This window comes from Gadus macrocephalus, chromosome 6, assembly GCF_031168955.1.
Source record: "Gadus macrocephalus chromosome 6, ASM3116895v1".
Classification (NCBI taxonomy): Eukaryota; Metazoa; Chordata; class Actinopteri; order Gadiformes; family Gadidae; genus Gadus; species Gadus macrocephalus.
In genome coordinates this window covers 16,512,228-16,531,581 of record NC_082387.1, presented here as the reverse complement: position 1 = coordinate 16,531,581, position 19,354 = coordinate 16,512,228, and the positions used below count along the sequence as shown (strand labels likewise).

General features: G+C 46.2%; 3 protein-coding genes across 5 annotated transcripts in view; 1 reads left to right on the top strand and 2 right to left on the bottom strand.

The window, feature by feature from the left end:
* The window catches only part of lzts3b (leucine zipper, putative tumor suppressor family member 3b), a 10,967-nt gene extending 7,005 nt beyond the window's left edge, over positions 1-3,962 (bottom strand). Inside the window, exons 1-3 of one of the 2 annotated variants that reach the window (XM_060054558.1) lie at positions 3,725-3,962; positions 1,640-2,630; positions 652-1,116 (exon numbers count right to left, since the gene is read on the bottom strand). In XM_060054558.1, the coding sequence (XP_059910541.1) occupies positions 652-1,116; positions 1,640-2,497 (1,323 nt within the window). In that variant the 5' untranslated portion in view covers positions 2,498-2,630; positions 3,725-3,962. The remainder of the gene's footprint in view (positions 1-651; positions 1,117-1,639; positions 2,631-3,724) is intronic. The other variant, XM_060054559.1, reaches the window with a different exon arrangement.
* A 4,214-nt stretch (positions 3,963-8,176) lies between these two features.
* Positions 8,177-13,602, top strand: smyd1b (SET and MYND domain containing 1b). Of its 2 annotated transcripts, XM_060054563.1 has the most exons (10): positions 8,177-8,509; positions 9,009-9,185; positions 9,519-9,732; positions 10,118-10,248; positions 10,425-10,463; positions 11,500-11,695; positions 12,460-12,552; positions 12,660-12,823; positions 12,994-13,162; positions 13,344-13,602. In XM_060054563.1, exons 1-10 carry the CDS (start codon positions 8,388-8,390, stop codon positions 13,506-13,508), a joined length of 1,470 nt encoding a protein of 489 aa, XP_059910546.1. In that variant the 5' UTR covers positions 8,177-8,387; the 3' UTR covers positions 13,509-13,602. The 2 variants fall into 2 exon arrangements, with proteins under 2 accessions (XP_059910546.1, XP_059910547.1); XM_060054564.1 differs by lacking the exon at positions 10,425-10,463 and having other exon boundaries at positions 8,184-8,509.
* LOC132459791 (fatty acid-binding protein, liver-type) lies at positions 13,600-14,648 on the bottom strand. The gene is made up of 4 exons (XM_060054567.1): positions 14,491-14,648; positions 14,008-14,180; positions 13,778-13,870; positions 13,600-13,686 (listed from the first exon to the last, which is right to left on the bottom strand). The coding sequence occupies exons 1-4, from the start codon at positions 14,555-14,557 to the stop codon at positions 13,636-13,638; spliced, it is 384 nt and encodes a 127-aa protein (XP_059910550.1). The 5' UTR covers positions 14,558-14,648; the 3' UTR covers positions 13,600-13,635.
* Between the last annotated feature and the right edge of the window lie 4,706 nt (positions 14,649-19,354).

The window sequence follows — 19,354 nt, the reverse complement described above, 5'->3', positions numbered from 1 at the left end:
GGGTGAACCGAATGCGGCATTCAGTTCCCAACACCCAGCTAGCGTTTAGAACCAAGATGGCGGCTGGTTGAATAAGGCACATGTCATTTCTATATACAGAACTTGCATTTTAGTTGTGTATATGATGACTTGGTTTGTCCTAGGTTGTATGCGTAGAACTACATGTTATATTATGTGTATCGCAATACCTAGTGTATGTGTGTCATACTACTTGCTGTAATAATAATAATACTTGCAATAATAAGGATAATGATATACTTTATTAATCCAGATGGGGAAATATATTCTCTGCAGAAGGGTTAACTCAGAGGTTTTATGATATTGGGGGGAATCTGAACCCCTTGGAGGTCACCCACATGAACACGGGGAACACAGACAAACTACACAGAAAGCCTTCCCGGATTTGAACCCAGGAGCTTCTTGCTGTAAGGCAGCAGTGCTAAACGCTTACTACAGGTGTGTCGTTCTACCTTGCATATGTGTGTAGTACTACCTATTTCCAGTGTATATTCCTACATTGTATATTTGTGTCTGTGTTGTTCTTCCTATTTAAAACAGGTCTACCCTGAGTCTATGCGTGTGGTACACCTTGCTGCAGGTATGCAGTGCTACACGGGGCCCCTGTGTGTGTATGAGGGTGAGTGGTCCTACCTGGTAACCGGGCTTCTCCAGCTTCTCCAGCCCGGCGGCCGCTCCTGCCGTGCCCAGCCTGTTGATGTGGCTGGTGGACGCACTGAGGGGCCCCAGCACAGCGGGGGGTCCGTAGCCCGACCCGGACCCCGTGTAGGTGGGCAGGCTGGTGAGGGAGTTGCGCCCCGAGTCGGACATCCCTCCCTGGGCCATCTCGTTGCTCATCGGCCCCCCCTCGCTCCTCAGCCCGACCCGGACGGGGCTGTCCTGGTCCAGGAGCAGCGCCTCGGGGACCTCCCCCCCCGCCTCCCCACCACCGTCCCTGCCTCGCCTGCCGCCCCTGCCCTCGCCCATCCCCTCGCTCCGCCCGTCTGCCTTGCCCTCGCCGCCCGCTCCCCCCGACTGGACCACCAGGTTCTGCATGGAGTGGAAGCTCTTGGGGACCACCGGCTTGAAGGCTGAAGGACGGACCAGCCCCGAGTTGTTCTGGAGGGAGGGAGGGGGGAGAGAGGGAGGGAGGGAGGGAGGAAGGGAGGGAGGGAGGAAGGGAGGGAGGGAGGGAGGGAGGGAGGGAGGGAGGGGAGGAGGAGGGGGGAGGGAGGGGAGGAGGAGGGGGGAGGGAGGGGAGACAGAGCAAGAGGGGTACGTGGGACGGAGAGAGGGATTGAAAAAAGAGAGGGCGAGAGACGGGGACAGAGAGAGTGAAAGAGAGGGAGCGAGAGAGAGAGGAGAAGACAGAGGTTAAGGTAGAGAGAGAAAAACAACAAGTGAGAAGTAGTGGGGGAAAATAGGGACATAAATATACATGATTATTGGTAGACAATGAGAAATAGAAAAACTCTGTTACTCAGTAGATACATTTAGCACGTTGATGGATCGAGATAATAATATTATATTATGCAAACCCAGCCATGACCAAAAGTTTTTTGAGTCAACAAGCTGCACTTATTTTTAAATCAAAAAACGTATCGATTTGACAGTTCATCAAGCACAGTAAGCCTGTAATTACCTGCTCCAGTTTCCCGGAAACAGGAAGTATCTTGGGAGGGTTGTGGTTGGGAGGGTTCTGACTGGCTGGATTGGTGTCGCCGTCCACTCTGGCGGCCGCCATCTCTCTGTGTTGGTGTTGGTTCATACCTCCGCTCTTCTTCTCGTTTGCTCCTAAGCTCACAAAGTTCCCACACGAATCTATACCTCCGCCGCTGTGCATCTCTCTCTCTCTCTCCCTTTCCCTCTCTCGTTCCATCCTCTCGTTCTCCAGTCTCTCCCTCTCTCTCTCCCTCTCTCTCTCCCTCTCCCTCTCCCGTTCCCTCTCGATCTTCTCCCGTTCGATCCTCTCCCGCTCCCGCTCCCTGGCTCTCTCCCTCTCTCTCTCCCGCTCTCGCTCCAGCCTCTCCCTCTCCACCCGCTCCCTCTCCCGCTCGCGGTTCCTCTCCCTCTCCCGCTCCCTCTCCAGCCGCTCCCGGTCCCAGTCGCGGTCGCGGTCCCGGTCGCGGCCTCTCTCCCGCTGCCTCTCCCGCTCCCACTCCCTCTCCCGCCGTCCCGCTACGTTCCCACAGTCCATCTGGGCGTTGTTGTTGGACGGGACGGCCACGGTGCACTCGGTGGCGTTGGTGGAGGAGGCGGTCTCCGTGGGCCGGTCGGTCCCGGTACAAGTCCCAGTGCCAATGCTAACGCTGCCCCGCTCGTCGCTCGAGGCGGTCCCATCGGAGACAGTGGCCGGGGGGCGAGGCAGCCGCTCGGCACTGCAGCTCCGGTCGGGACAGCGGCGAGAGAGCGGGGGGGCCCGGGGCAGCGTGGTCCGTGTGCCCACTGACTTCATGGCAAACTCCTGCTCTCCGGCCACCCCACTCCCAACACTGCCCATAGCAGGGGGGGGGGGTCAAAGGTCAGGGATGAAAGGTTAGGAGTCAGGGTTTGAAGGGGAGGGTCACACACACATCACACTTGGAAGTAGTGTGGGTCATCACAACCTAATGCAGGTAGTGGGGGCACACACACTAGAGAGACACAGAAAAAACAGTGGGTTATACGACAGTGGAAGTAGTTACACAGCAGGTCTGGCGCGTCCTCCCAGAATAGGCTGGGCCAATGAGTCTGAGGTGATTAACAACATAAAAGCGCTTTGAACACAAAATGAGGCATTCGTTTTTAATTAAATTTGCGCTGGCCCAGGTGATTAAAACCATATACGGATATAGCACTTTCTCACTATCAAAATGTGTCTAACCCATTTTAAAATAAGTCTATGCATGTGTTTCTGTATTTGTGTGTGCATGTGTGTGCATTGCATTTGAACCCACACAGCAGGAGTTGGATGTGATGTGTGGTGAATCTATAAGAGATAGCATGCACCGTATAGCCTACTATTACCTCCTCACTAATAATGTTATTAATGAAACAACGGGACCCACATCATCATCATCATCATCATCATCATCATCATCATCATCATCATCATCATCATCATCATCATCACAAGTGTACATTCATATATAACCTCCGTGTGTGCATGTTTTTTGTGTTTTTGCGTGTGTGTGTTTGCTCTCTAATGGCATAATAGCATAAATGACGTTCCGGCGGCAGAGAGAAAGAGTGAGAGGGGGTGAGAGAAGCGCAGCCAGGCCACTGGGTTTAGCCTCCTCTACCCATCTACTAGAGGTTTACTTCCACTTGGGTGAATAGTAGTAGTAGTAAAAATACACTGCCTATCTTTCTGTCGCTCTGCTTCAGCCCCCTCCCCTCACGACTCTCTCTCTCTCTCTCTCTCTCTCTCTCTCTCTCTCTCTCTCTCTCTCTCTCTCTCTCTCTCTCTCTCTCTCTCTCTCTCTCTCTCTCTCTCTCTCTCCATCTCTCTCTCCCCATCTCTCTTTCTCTCTGCATCCCTGGGCGGCAAGGGCGGCTTTAGCACAATCCGCATCATGCACCCAACCAACGACTGCGACTTAAAACAGTCATTTAAGATATAGACTTGAACGATCATGTGTTTCGTGCATAAAACGCTCAAATCCACTGTGTCATTGACGGCTGTATCATGCAGTTGCTTTGATTTACCGACTGTATCATCATCAGTCTATCATCAAAGGCTACTCACTATTTGCAGCTCCGCGGTTTTCGAGATGGCAGACCCAGCGAACGGTATTGTCACGGGCGGCGCGGAAAGCCTTTGTCGCGTTGCTTGAGAATGATCTCAAATTGTCATAATCTGTCGACAATATTTTAGATTCTGTCCCCACTGTCTGTCAGCGTCGGATGCTGATGATGGAGTCGGTCGGTTGATGCGCGCATCAGCTGAGACACACACCCACCTCTGGCACCGCCCCTCTGGCTGCAGGATACGCCCACTTTTGGTGCTCATCCAGTTAAGCCTACGGAGGCCGAGGTGTTCTTAAAACCAGTATAGGATAGATGGATTAATGGATGGATGGATGGATGGATGGATGGATGGATGGATGGATGGATGGATGGATGGATGGATGGATGGATGGATGGATGGGTGTTTGGATGGATGATTGGTTGGATGGGCCGAATAATGTGTTACAGTTTTTCTCAGTCGCTTTGGTACATTTCTCAGATCAGAATTGAAATTTGTAAAACAGTAAGTGCATTTCTCAAAACAATTCGTACAAATAGCAAAACACCATGGATTTCATGCAAAAGCCATTCTCTTGCTCAAAATCCTTAGTTAGTTTCTCATAAGTAATCTGTGTCAATGAACATGATGCAGTGCCATGGTGTCATTGTGTATTGGTTTCATTGTGTACGGATAAGACAGTCAAATGCTTAGTCATGTTGTAAATATAACAGTGTACTCTGGAGGGATGTTCTGATGTAAACTATGGCTAAAGTTTTGAAGACAATTATTGTAAATGTAAGTTACACCTAAGTGTATGTGGGAGATGGATTGCAGGAGACTGGACAAGATTCACATTTACGCTTTGACTGTTTGTACTGTAATTTGTTGACAGACCATGTCATTGCTAGAAATGTGAATAGGAAAATCTCCTTAGGGTAAACTGTACATGCATTGCTGTAGGAATTACAGTGCAGTCTTCCTACACCTCCTGACATTCCTGTCTGTTGCGCCACAAATGCTCATTCTCACACAGCCTCACTCCTCTTCCTCTTCTTCTCTCTGGCTGTTGACCCAGTCCAATTCCTTGTCCTTCCATTGTCAGACAATGTAACATTGTGTTGTGCTCCAGCTATATACTTGCCAGTTCATGGTTCAGGAGATGCACCTTTGAGCTATTTCAGTAAACTGGTTGATCGTTGGTTGATCTAACACTTCACACATTTCCCTTCTATAGAGAAAGTCAAGATGGTAGCAATTTACCAATTCAGGACAGATTTAGAAAAAAAGTCTAATGGAAATGTACAGAAATATGCTTCACATATTATGACAACTTGTTCAACCATTTTGCATGTACAGACTTATGCAATGAACTAATGCCTAAATGTTGTGGTGGTGAGTATTTTCAATAGAGACCCATTACTATACATTTTGATCAGCATGACATAAGCAATTTATAAAGGGGGAAAGGTCAGAGAATTGTACATAATCATTTGCATGAATGTACCAAAGCATTTGCAACTTGTTCAAATAAATGAGAAATTGCTTTTTTGATTTGCAAAAGTGACACAATGAATGATGTGAAGATTGAACAGGTAGTTTTGAGAATTTCAATTCTGATCTGAGAAATTTACCAAAGCGACTGAGAAAAGCTGTAATACATCTGGTAGGTTGAAGGACCACAACAATCCACGTAAATTATAGGGTCTGTAACTTCATATGTATACAGTATAAGACATTTTGTTCTAGTGGGTATATCTTGTTCTACTGTTACATATGTAAAATAAGCCAAATAATGTCAACCAACAAGAAAGCGTAAATTGAATATTGAAACCATGATCAGCCTGCACTGAAGGAGTAGGCCTACTATTTTAGCATAAGAAATGGTAGTTAGGCTTAGGCCCCTACCTACAATTGTTTTATATTTTCTGTCTTTGTTCCACAAGAGGGCAGCCCCTTACAACGTTAGGCCTACAGATGTTGTCACCCACTAAGAAAGATTATCGTGACCAAAGATTGTATGTCTGTTGCACAGTATTTTGCTTAGATCTTCAATCTTAGCTTTTAACCTATTGATTACTCATTCATTTCTATTTTCATCCTGATTAATCAAATGAGAAGCAGGCAGCCACACATTCAGAATGTATTTAGCCTATATGCAACCATATATACGTTTAGCGCCCTCTGTTGCTTCATTTAGGTAATGTATGATGGAAGGACGGCAACTGTCAGCGTGTGGCACTACATTGATTGATGATCTGGAAGTTGGTGCATACAGTTGTTGCTCTTTCGTTGACCACTTCAAAGTGTGAAGGAATGGTTGATTATTTACATGCAAAGCCAGACTAAATTCTCCAGAGTAAAATCACATTTCCGAACATCAGATAGGCCTATTAATGTTAGAGAATATGAGGCCTATTAAGTGTTAATAAGAGAACAAATGCATTCGCTCTGAGATCTTGCTCAACTAAACATTTTCACAACAGTTGCAATGTGTCATTCAGTCCGATAAGAAAACTATCTTGTTCAAAATGTACTGTCAGTAGTAGATCGCAAGTTTCAGTGGTTGACCTACGTATACGTGGAGGGAACATGTAGGTCGAATTCTCGCCTCTTGTGAACTGAATTATGATACATGCGTCAGAAACGATAGGCCGGGCTTTCTGCATCATCACAGGAGCCTCAAAGGGCCAGGAATAAAAAACTTGTGCAACAAGTCAATCAATATCAATATTGATATCTTCTGTCGATACAGGATATTGATGTTGCTGTCATAGATGGTACTGAAAAAGATGAAGAATAAAATAAACAAGTGAGACTGAATTAACAAAAGAAAGATAAAACAAATCAAATAATGACGGAATGAAAGAGTGAAAAAGAAAGAGTGTCAAAATGAAAGAATGACAGAATAACAGAGTAACAATAAAATAATGAACAAAAAAAAAATGACTGAATGAATGAATGAAACAATGAAAAAATGGAAGGGTTCCACAATGAAAGAACAAAATAAAGAATGAATATGAATGAAAGAATCACCCCTCCGTGAGACCACCCGTTCCTTCGTAGATGGTCAGGCCGGCCCAGGGGGCTTTAGGTGCACTGCATAGATGTGGACTAGGGCCGCTCTCGGGGCCTGAAGGAGACGATGAGCGTGGCCCAGCCAGAGGCGGGTCCGGACATGGACCATGTGGCGGGAGGGACTCTCATCACATTTATAACGCTGTTCAATGCTCTGTCTCCGTCCGGCTGCGTTGGGTGAAGTCTCCCAATGGGCCCAGAGTTTCTCCAACCTTGAGGTGGTGAATTGCGGCCTGTCCCTGATGGTGAGCTCTGCGCTGGGCCCGAGGCGAACGTTGGTCGGCATCTCGTCCATGTGGGCCCTCTCTGCCGGCCCTCAGGGTGCTGTGCGGCGTGGGCGAGGCAGCTAGGGACACGGCCTCCAGGTCGCTGGCTGTTGGGGGGCCCAGTTCAGGGTTCTCTCCGAACCACCCGGTAGACGGCGGCATAAGGATTACACACACACAGGACCACTGTTCTCTTTATCCGTGTCGGTCCTAATTGTAGTAGGTAAAGGTGTTCGGATTTAGCTTCATGTCGGAACAGAGACAAAGAGAGAGAGAGAGAGGGGGAGAGAGCAACATGGGTAGCCCACCTATATAAAAAAAAAGTAGGGAGTACGTTTCTTGAAGAGAAATCACATTTTTGGATTTATATCCAAACTGACATTAGATTTTGAACAGTTGTGTGTGTTTTATTTCAGGATATTGAACATTTAAATTGTGTTAAATGTATTGTTATAATATGTCAACAACAACAATAAGTCTGACTCAACTCAAGTCTTTCTCTGTAAATTAATATAATTTAATGTTGCACTGGTTGTTGGTATTATGTCCCACCACACTTTAGCCTAAATTGGAAAAAGTTAAAAAATGTACAGACATCATGTGCTAGTAAATAACATGCCTCTCTACACAGAGATTGATAGAGAGGTAGAGAGAGAGAGAGAGAGAGAGAGAGAGAGAGAGAGAGAGAGAGAGAGAGAGACTGCAAGTCAGAGAGGGAGGGAGAAAATTCGAGAGAGAGCTAATACGATAAAGAAAGTGCTAGAATAGAAGAGATTAGGAGGAGCTGCCTCTGCCAAACGTCAAGCAGCTGTCTAGCGTCACCATTGCTGACTGCTGACGGACAGGCCCAACTGAGAGACAGAAATAGACCCCCAATATCTGGCCCCAACCAACTCAAATGGGGAGGACAAAATGCCACATTTGCTTCTTTCATTCTAATTTTTTTATAATATCGCATGTATGGTCTTATCCCAGACACATGTTAGGGGTTTGGAAATGCACTTATTCATCTGTCAGCTATTCATGAAAGCCTCGGCCTGTGATTAAAATCAGCCAAATGCTTCTCACCCTTTACCTATCCCCTCATGGTATAGTTCAAGAAGTGGACCCCTATTTTAGTAACTCAGGGCTGGAATGTCCAGCTGTTGTTCTTTGCACACAAACACACACACAGAGACACACCGGTGAGTGCTACGACGGGTCCCAGACTACTCCCTCAACTACTGACTTCACCCCCCCAACCCGTCGCCCCTGGCTCTCTTTTCCGCTGTTTGCCAGACGGACCGCAGACCGCCGCACACCTCGGTCCTTTCAGCAGTACCACCAACACCACAGACATCATGGAGGCCATCGCCATATTTGACGCACCAGGAAAAGGCCGGGGACTCAAGGCCACCAAGGAGATGTGGGCCGGCGACGTGGTGTTCTCAGAGGCCGGCCTCGCTGCCGTTGTATTCGACAGGTAGGCCCACATGGAAGGGAGAATGCCCATGTGTGTGTGAGTGTGTGTCGGGGGGTGTGTGTTAATTTGCAGCTATACTAGTAATATTAGGAAAGCAGAAACATCTAAAATGTCCCTTGAATGTGTGTTTAACCAGAACTAGTACCCAGCACTACTATGAAAGTAAGTAATTTAGAAATGTTTGTGAGTTGGACCTTTCCAACTTTCCTAAGGTTTACTTTAATTAACTTTAATTTATGTCCTGTGACGTTGAAATCACAATGCATACTTCATACAATGGTGTTGATCTTTCCACACACAATCTGGGGAAGTTATTAAGCCATGCCTGTTCATCGGCAATGGCCATTATTAGCGGTGTTAATGTGTGAGCAATCAATTGGCCAATTAGCGGGCGTTCCACCAAACCAATTGTGTAAACACCCCGATGCCCAGACTGTAGTAGCGCTGTCGTAACAACAAGGCTGAGCAGCATTGTGCTTGTCTCAATCTCGCTCTACAGTATGGCGGAACGCATATGTCACAGCTGTTTCCGCAGCCAGCCCAAGCTTCAGCGGTGTGGTCAGTGCAGATTTGCCCACTACTGCGACCGCACATGCCAGCGCGCCGGCTGGGCAGAACACAAGGACGAATGCGGTGCCATCAAGACCTACGGCAAAGCCCCAAATGAAAGCGTTCGGTGAGTAGGAGGAAAAGGTCAAAGGATCAATGGAACGCACCCATCCGTTCCCTTGACGACGTCATCGTTCTGTCAGCTGAATGTAACCCCCAATTGATGTTGGCATTTGGCACAAATAAAAATCAAGCTTTTTATTGAGAAGTATATTTCAATTAGATCCTAGTTTGACACTGGTAGTCTGATTCAAAAACGGACTACAACTGATCATCCATAATCAGACTCATCTTGAAGAGGAAACACTCCTCAGTATCCAGAATGAAAGCAAGAGGGCAAGATGGGGATGAGGCTGCGATAAATTCGTCATAAATGTTTGGTGGTTCATTGGGACCGCAGGTTGACCGCGCGGATCGTGTGGCGCCTGGACAAGGAGGGGAGCCTGGTGACCGACACACAGATGACCACCGTGGAGGACCTGGAGGACCACATCTTCGGCATGCCCGACGACGATCTCCAGGAGATCAAAGTGGACATCCACAACTTCCTGGACTACTGGCCGCGCAACAGCAAGCAGCACATAGTCGACGACCTCTCACATATCTTTGGGGTGGTGCGTTCTCCATGGATACCTGCTCTCACAGTCTGCACTGCACTGGACTCATCCATGTTATTGTCCTTTTAAAACTCTTGGTCTTAGATCGTAGAGGCAGAATTGCAATCAATAATTGCTATTTCGGTGTTCCGTTAAACAAATGTCAGACCCTCATTTACATTTATTCAGTTGCTGACAAATGATTAATGTTATAAATTAGTAAACTCAATAGGCAACAAAACAAACGTATTGAAACAAAGAATGCATCTACTTTCAATCAAATAATTCCTCAATAGAAAAAATATATATTAACTTTTGGTCTTAACACCTTTTCCCACACAAACATCCCATCGAATGGTACCATTATCTATCATATTATATAGCCTTGTCCTTTATCCCCCAGGTCAACTGCAACGGCTTCACAGTGAGCGATCAGAAGGGGCTTCAGGCGGTTGGGGTGGGCCTGTTCCCCAACCTATGTCTGGTGAACCACGACTGCTGGCCCAACTGCACAGTGATTCTCAACCACGGCAAGTACGTAACGCATCTCAGTGGAGGTCAAAGATCATGTGTCATGGGGAATCTGATGCTGTGAATGATGCAGTTTCTGGTATGATCGCTTTATATGTATGAGAGTGAGAGTGAGTTTAGGAGAGAGAGTATTGTCTGATTGGGTAACATGGGTAAAATGATTCCCGTTTGTTTTTCAGTCAATCGGCTGTGAATACTATGTTTCACTCTCAACCGAGGTGCGTCACCTCAACCCTTTTTGAGTATCATCTATTCAAGCACTGTGTAAAAGAATAAATAAACATATATTTATATGTTCATTTAAAATAAAACCTCACTCACTTTTCATTCACAACTATCGACCTATAATCGCATCTATACTCATTTCAATCCATCGATCATAGTTATTTTTGTCCCGGTTGAGAGCCCCTTTGGCATGCTGCTGAATGTTTTTAACCTTCATCAAGCTAATGTATCTCATTCCAAAGCTACTTTAGAAAACATGGATGTACCTGCCTGGAACAATGTTCCATTAAACATGTGTTTGATGTTAACACACGTTTTCACTTTTCAAAAAGGTTTTTGTCTCACAATTAAACCAGACTGACAAAAAGTTTGTGAGCAGTACGTACATGTTATGCTAACTCTAACCTCTGTGCTATAGAATAGTATTTTTTTTTATTTGCAAACATTTTCTTGCATTAATATATAGATGCGTTAAAGTCGCAATGTGTAAGATTGAGACCCTCCCACTAAATAGCCGGGACTTACCAATCAAAAAAAGTGTTCTGTCCTCTCTAATTGGCTTTGCAACTGTGTGACTTGAAATAGGGGAGCTAGGATAGCTGGATGGGGAGTGGTATGGGTTAGGGGAGTGTGGATAGCATAATGGTAAAAAAAAAAAAAAAGAGGCCCAATTTTTTTTTTGTAGAATGAATTATAGCTGTGATTTTATTGATAACATTATTGAAATCACTATCGATTAGCATCGACTATATGCCCAGTTTATTCTAAGCCACAAGGTAGTTGAAATGTTACAGTGCAACGTTGATGTAGTTGGTAAGAAATTAAGTACATTATCATTTTACCTTCAAAGGACCATACATATCTAATTATGTCTCAAACTAATATGTTTTAAACTAGTACAATTATTTTCTGAACAGAAGCTTTCAATAATTTGTTGAAGTTGTACGCAGGCCATCAAGCTCTTCAGTAGGACCATGCAACTCAGATTCTCATTCTTCTAAATCTTTCTTCTTTGTGCTGTTCCCAAAGGATCGAGCTGCGTGCCTTGGGTAAGATCTCAGAGGGAGAGGAGCTGACGGTGTCCTACGTGGACTACCTGAACGTGTCAGAGGACAGACAGAAACTGCTGAAAGCGCAGTACTTCTTTGACTGCACATGTGACCACTGCAAGAACCACACCAAAGATGACGTGAAGATGGCGGGCAAGGAGGTGGATGGCGTCAAGGTAGCCAACAACCTCTACTTAAAATAAAGCATTTTAATCCCCTAAGGGAAATTCAAATGATTTAGTACGCTTGTGCACACAGGCTCATGCATACATATTCATGCACACACGCTCGTTGCGTGCAAACCCTACCCCCCCCCCTGATAGGCCTATATTCTGGTTGTCAAGACAAGCAAGCACGAGCTTCCACATAGATAAGAACTGGCCTAACATTGAGCTACATGTCCCGTTACATATTTTTGTATCAGTTGACCGTTATGATTGAGTTAAACATTAGTTTTATTAACCCATGGTTTAACTAAAAGTGCATGCATATTTTAGCCACCATTGAATCAGAGAAAAGCTCCCTCCGGCATCAATAGCAAGCTAACAAACTGCGCTCTACATCCATGACTGCGATATGATCATATGGCTACAGTTAGAGCCACGTGATCAGTAGTGTTAGTGTGTCACAATCGGACAGAGCTGTCAGCCAAAAAGATAAGGGGATTTGGAGTCCATAAAGATTAGGAGAAAGGGTTGGGAATAAAGCCTTTCAAGCAATACTGGGGCCGCTAGGAGGGATGACCTATAGTTTGTCGACTTTGCTACAGTCACAACCTTAGCACTCAACAGAAGGTAAAGATTATCAGGTTATCATGGTCCCTAGACTTTGGCTCAACAAACTATTGGTGCCTTTGAACATTCAGAACATGCAACAACTTGTGTTGGAATTGTATAAGTACATGTGTTGCAAATATGTAAATCCAAACTCTCTTTGTCAGGTACCTGAAGAGCAGGTGAAGGAAGCATCAGATTATTGCCGTGTGACTCTGGAGAAGATTAACAAGTCTCGTTTGAGTGGCGACTATCATGAGGTATTGTTCGTTATAGCCACACTTGTCAAACAATGAAATTCATTACACAAAGGTCAAGTGTCTTTCAGACTATCCTCCATTCATTTGATCTGCCTTCTTGAACAAAGGTGGTCGTCATGTGCAGAGACTGCATGAAAAGAGCAGAACCAGTGCTGGCCGAAACACACATCTACCTCCTGAAGCTATGGAGCACACTGAGCGAGGTGCAGGCCTATCTGCAGTTTATTGATGATGCAGCAGACCTCTCCCGCAAAGTGGTCGAGGGCTACAAGTAAGTATCAGGGAATGTGCTCAAGCCCGCTTCCCTAATCATTTGTGTGGCCTTTTATGCAAGCAATTTGTTCTAGTCCCATGCTACCAACCATAGAGCTATAGTTAAATTGTGTTCCCACTATCGAGATGTGCAACTAAATTGCGGTTCTCTATATCCAAACTTTACAGCAAAATCTACCACCCTAACAACGCTGCCCTGGGCTTGGCTACCATGAGATCTGGAGTCTCACACTGGCAGGCAGGGTTAATAGACGTTGGCCACGGGATGATCTGCAAGGCCTATGCAATTCTCATGGTCACCCATGGACCTACTCACCCCATCACTCAGGACCTAGAGGTAAGCCCGGCGGAGAAATGGTAGCCTTCTTGGATGGCAATCACTCGAGCATGAATGAAACTTATGCCGGTGAAACCTAAGTGTACATTTCTGGTTATTCAATATCATTTGTTCTACACTCCCTCCTTACAATACCCTTCAATGAACTTGACTGAAAGCTTACCGCTGCCCGCTTCCACAGGCAATGCGCATGCAGACAGAGATGGAGTTCAGGATGTTCACGCAGAACGAGTACGTCTACCATAGCATGAGAGAAGCCGCGTTGAAGAACCGACCCATGACCATGATGAACGAACCCGTTTCTGTACAGGACGGAATCAAGAACCTCTTCCACAGGAGGAAGTGAACATTGCAGTCCATACAAACCCCTTCTGTTGAACAAACGCTTGCTTTTATAGCCCACACTATACCCAAATAGATAATAAAACTTCACCAAGTTCCGTTTGCTTATTTTTTTTTTATTAGGAAAGAATTTATACACGTTTGCTAATCCTCTTGTAAACAATGCCACCAAGAGTCATGGTCTGAAATGGAGAAGAAAATAAAAGTTAACACACTGTCTATGTGCACCATTAGTAGGCCTATGAGAAAATCAGGACCATTGTTCCTACTTACATTAACAATAGTGTTGGCATCAACCAATTCTGTGACAGACTCGATTCCCTTGAGGGAGACCTTCAGCTTGTTTCCTTCACGCTTGACCACAGCCTGAAAGAAAGGAAATTCAAGTTTGGTATTGCAGCAATACACATGACAAAGTAAAAAAAACTACCCAAAAAATGAGTTGGCCAATTGTGTACAAGCTAGACAGCAGATACTCTGGTAGGAAGCAGACAGTAGTCTACCTTAATCTTCTCGCCGGTGACGGTTTCAAGGTCAGCTTCCTGTCCGACGATGAAAGTGTTGACGAGGACCTTAGTGCCGGTGGTGACTGTCACTTTGAAATTGTCGCCATTTTCTTCAATTTCAGAAAGACTCTTGATGTCCTTGCCTTTCTGGATGAGCTCATCAGGGAGACCTAGTCACAAGAGACCACAACCAAATCAGGATAAACACCAAAACAAAGTGGCCACTAAAGGAGTACCTGTGACCTAGTGTAGCAACACATAATAAGCAATAGCTATAGTTCCAAGGACAGTTCCTAGCACATCAAGACTATTCTCTATATGCAACAGAATAGTGTAACAAATCCTTACTTGACGGTTAATTTGAGCCGGTAAACATAAAAATACCATCACATTAATGTAAGCGAAGCATTGGGGACGAAGAAGAGGGGTCACTCTGTACAGCATAATGACCATGAACAATCAACATGCCTCTCAACTTACCAATTGCCTTCATGAAAGACTCAAAGTTCTCCTGGGACTCAAGTTGGTATTTTCCAGTGAAAGACATGTTGATGGAAGACAAATAAGGCAAAGACACAGAGTGTCACCATCCCGTTTTATACTCTACTCAGCCCCCTGAAACAATGATTAACCACAGCTGTTTCAAATGAAGGTAATCCCAGCCCCCTTCCCCTGGTAGGCTCAAACTAGAGCTTCACAAGATAACAGGGACGAGTTAATGAAGGTTTGGACAGTGGCTGTATCATATTTAGATTCAGAGTGTGACTATATGAGAGATGAGGGCAACCTATATTTAGGAAGAAAATCTTCAGTGGAACAATAGTGGCTATCTCATAATGATGACAGCCACTATGAAAAAATACCAGTGGTCAGCACCTCAAGTTTTAGTGTGCTTCCTTATGAGGTAGGAATGATACCAATATGAAAATAAAAAAGACGCAATTTGTTTAATTGCATTGGCAGTTATAGTTACGATTTACTGGGTCACGGAACATTTTGGCATACTTTAAGCTGCTGATAAGACACAGAAACACTTATTGGCTTATTGTGTCCCCCCTATCTTCCCCCTTTCTTCTTCTTATCCTTCTGTCCTCCTCTCCTCTATTCTGCTTTGCCCTTTGCCCTTTGGTTTCTTGTTTTTAATTACAACCTCTGTCCTCCTTTCCTTCTTTCTTTCCTGTTACAGAATATTTTGTCCCTTGCTGCCTTTCCTGCCCGTTATTTATTCTAATGTCAAAACTGATGGTCTGAGTCTATAAACTATTAGCTTTGTCTGTGACTTTCACAAACATTATCACACTATAAGCATATAGATAGGATGGTAATTTGCAGGTGATTCCTAGCCAAATTCACCTTATCCTACTTATCTGATACTTAAAATGTTAAATACTGCCAAACATTTCCACAACAAAGCTCAATAATAACATGTTTTGTATCAACAATCTCTAAAATTTTATATTCTGATGATTGAGTATATGTGAAAAATCTTACTGAAAAACTGGCAGATTAAATTCCAGCAGGTTCGGAAAGAGGCAGACCAATCCCATTTCTAGTAACCCTAAAACAAACAGGTGAGCCCATGCAGTAACATTCATGTCAACATTTGTCAATATTTCCAAATGCTTGTAAAGGTCAACAGGATTTCACCGGGCCACTTCTCCAACATTGCCTCATCGTGAACTGTTCACTACATTCAGCCTGAACTGAAGCACTGGTCAACTATCAGAGGCGGCAATACAATGAAATGTGTCAGGATACAAAGTAGAAATCCATCCTCACTAAATGTATGAAAAATAGTCAAATTCTTTCTGTGAGCAAATGTATTTAAGTTAAATACATGGAATTTGTATTGTAAAATACATAAAGTAAGCTGCCGTTTACTCTTGTATCTGTCTGTTAGGGGGTGAGGGTGCAGGCAGGCAGGTAGGACCCAGACGCAGACGGTTTCGAGAGAACAGCACTTTATTTTCACCTAAAGGCTAAGGCAAGGAACCAGGGAACTCAGGTGACAACAGGGAACACGCAGGACGAACAACAACAATGATAGCACAAGGAACAAAGGAAAGACAAGGGCTTAAGTAACAAACACAACGAGGAACAGCTGAGACACATTAGGGGAGGGAACAGTAATCAACACAGGTGGGAAACACACCAAAACACGACAGACCATGACAGTACCCCCCCCCTTAAGGGTCGACTCCCAGGCGACCCACGACAAGCAAAAAAAACGAAGAAAGTCAAACCCAAAACGGGTGGGTGGAGGGGCGCCAGGAGGGGGGAATCAAAAAAAAAAAAAATGGACTGGGGCAGAGCCGAGGGACGTCAGGCGGGCGGCCAGAAAACTGCCCCAGGGCATGGCAGGGAGCCTCAGGCGGACGGCCTGGGGGGCAAGCAGAGGCAGAGTGAAGGCGGAACCCTTCAGGAGGCCGGCGGCAAGGACGATGAGGGCTCAGTCCCTCAGGAGGCCTGCAGCGGCAAGGAAACCCCTCTGAAGGCCAGCAGTGGCGAAGGCGGAACCCTTCAGTAGGCCGGCGATGGCGAGGTAGAGGGCGGGTCCCCTCAGGAGGAAGGCGAGGTGGAGGGCGGGTCCCCTCAGGAGGAAGGAGAGGTAGAGGGCAGATCCCCTCTAGTGGAAGAGCAGGTAGAGGGTGGGTCCCCTCTGGTGGAAGGCCAGGTAGAGGGTGGGTCCCCTCTGGTGGAAGGCCAGGTAGAGGGCGGGTCCCCTCTGGTGGAAGGCCAGGTAGAGGGCGGGTCCCCTCTGGAGGAAGGCCAGGTAGAGGGCGGGTTCCTCTGGAGGAAGGCCAGGTAGAGGGCGGACCCCCTCTGGAAGGCAAGGTAGAGGGCTGGTCCCCTCTGGAGGAAGGCGAGGTAGAGGGCGGACCCCCTGTGGAAGGCGGGACCCCTCAGGAAGGCAAGGTAGAGGGCTGGTCCCCTCTGGAGGCAGAGGGCGTGCCCCTTCCAAGAGGTTTGGAAGGCGGGACCCCTCTGGAAGGCCTTGAAGAGGAACCCCCCTCGGGACGGAGTGGAGGAGGGCCCCCACAGGCAGGGGCGGAGGGCGTGCCTCCCCTGGACGGTCTGGAGGGCGGGCCACCTCCGGCAGGAGCAGAGGGCGGACCTCCTCAGGCAGGGGAAGAGGCCGGTCCGCCTCTGGAAGGCGAGGAGTGGGCTCAGGAACCGGACAGGGCTCGGGGACCGGAGTCAGTGCGGGGGAGTGTCAGGAGGAACCGGGTGGTACCCCAAACTAACCACCCCCACTCTGATTGTCCGCAAGGGAGGAGGCTGGTAGCTGGGGACCGGGGGCAGAGACTGGTAGCGGGGAACCGGGGGCAAAGGCTGGTAGCTAGGGACCGGGGGCAGAGGCTGGTAGCGGGGGGCCAGGGACAGAGACTGGTAGCTGGGGGCCGGGGACAGAGACTGGTAGCGGGGGGCCGGGGACAGAGACTGGTAGCGGGGAACCGGGGGCAGAGGCTGAGAGCGGGGAACCGGGGGCAGAGGCTGAGAGTAGGAGCGTGGAGGCTTAGGCTGGTCACAAAAGTCCGGTGGCACCGGCATGTAGCTCTCAGGCCAAAAGACTGTGGGGCTGAGCAGCTCCACAGCCCACTCGGGCAAGGCGTCCTCCAACTCAGGCCTTGACGAAACAGCCCTGCGTGTACGTTTCACGATAGCCTCCTGCTCCTTCCTGCTGGGAATGTTCTCCCTGAAATCCATTGCTTCCATTATGAACCACAATAAATCCTCCAACTCACTAAATTGAGCGTCCGCTGGGTCCAATATTGTTGCTATCATTCTGTTAGGGGGTGAGGGTGCAGGCAGGCAGGTCGGACCCAGACGCAGACGGTTTCGGGAGAACAGCACTTTATTTTCGCCTAAAGGCTAAGGCAAGGAACCAGGGAACTCAGGTGACAACAGGGAACACGCAGGACGAACAACAACAATGATAGCACAAGGAACAAAGGAAAGACAAGGGCTTAAGTAACAAACACAACGAGGAAAAGCTGAGACACATTAGGGGAGGGAACAGTAATCAACACAGGAGGGAAACACACCAAAACACGACAGACCATGACACTGTCACTGAAGGAATCAAGCATGAGGTGATGTTATCTATTCATCTTCATGGAAACATTTCTGCCTGAAAAGGCTGTCGGACAGAAATCGTTCTGCCTAGAGTGCTTCCTGCCTTACAACGTACCTAAAAAAGTAATTGTAGTTTTGTTGTCTAAACCATACCAAATTAACCTGGGAACCAGACGAATCTGTGAGCTCATGTTTAATTGCTTTGTCGTATCAGTCAGAGCCCCCTTCCGTTCAAGAAGATTGAACGGAGCAGACCTGGCCTGGCGAGGGCCAATCACAACCTTGTATCAACTATGAGGTGATTATGATAACTGTACAGAGGAACTGATGTGTCACCCCTTTCATTGCTCTGATTGGCTGTAGGTCCATCCAGCTTCTTCCAGATGCATTTTGATCTGTGCCCGTTGATCAAATCAAACAATTCATGAGAAGTTCAAGAATAATTTGTTTTTGTAAATTGGGCTTGCGATGTCAGGCTATAACCAAATGGTTTGGTTCTGTTGCCTAAATCTCATAAATTATCTATTTGTTTTAACTAAAATACAAAATACAAATGACAAAACACCAACAAGTCATTAATACTCATATTTTCAATGCATTTCATTGAAATAATGCCCCCGGTCGATGACTCCATTCGAGGATAATCATTAGAAAGAGAAGGTCAAATAAAAGCCTGAAACCATAAAGTATCTGCCGGCGATGGATGTGATTGTGATTGTGGCAGGAATTGATTAAAAAAATGTTATCATGATGGGTCAAAGATCTGATCTGAGGCTCATTTCAGATGACTCCAACCAGTGATGTTGGAGGCCGTTCAAAGGTGACACCTGTCAATGATTGTAACGATTGTTGCATCAGGGATATTTCAAGTGGAGTTGAAGGGGTCCTTGAAGAAGATGCCAATTCCTTTCAGGCTTCAAAGAGGTAAAGAAACAGCAACTAGATATGGATAAGACAATGCACCATAGAGCTATACAACTAATAAAAAAAAACAGGTATAATGACTATGAACTACAGAATCCATTGTCAATTGAAATTCATTTTATTGTTGACTATTTTTGGACTATATATATATTTTTTTTTTTACCCATGTATGTAACATCATGTAAGATGATGTAACAGTTTGCAAGGTTTACATCTTGTTTGCAAATATGTATCCCCACTGCAGAGGATTTAAGTCCCATGCAAATAAAGCAAAACAAAAAACACTGCCATTCATACTCTCTCTTAGTTTATTCGACCAGACATATTACCAGGACAATGCAGG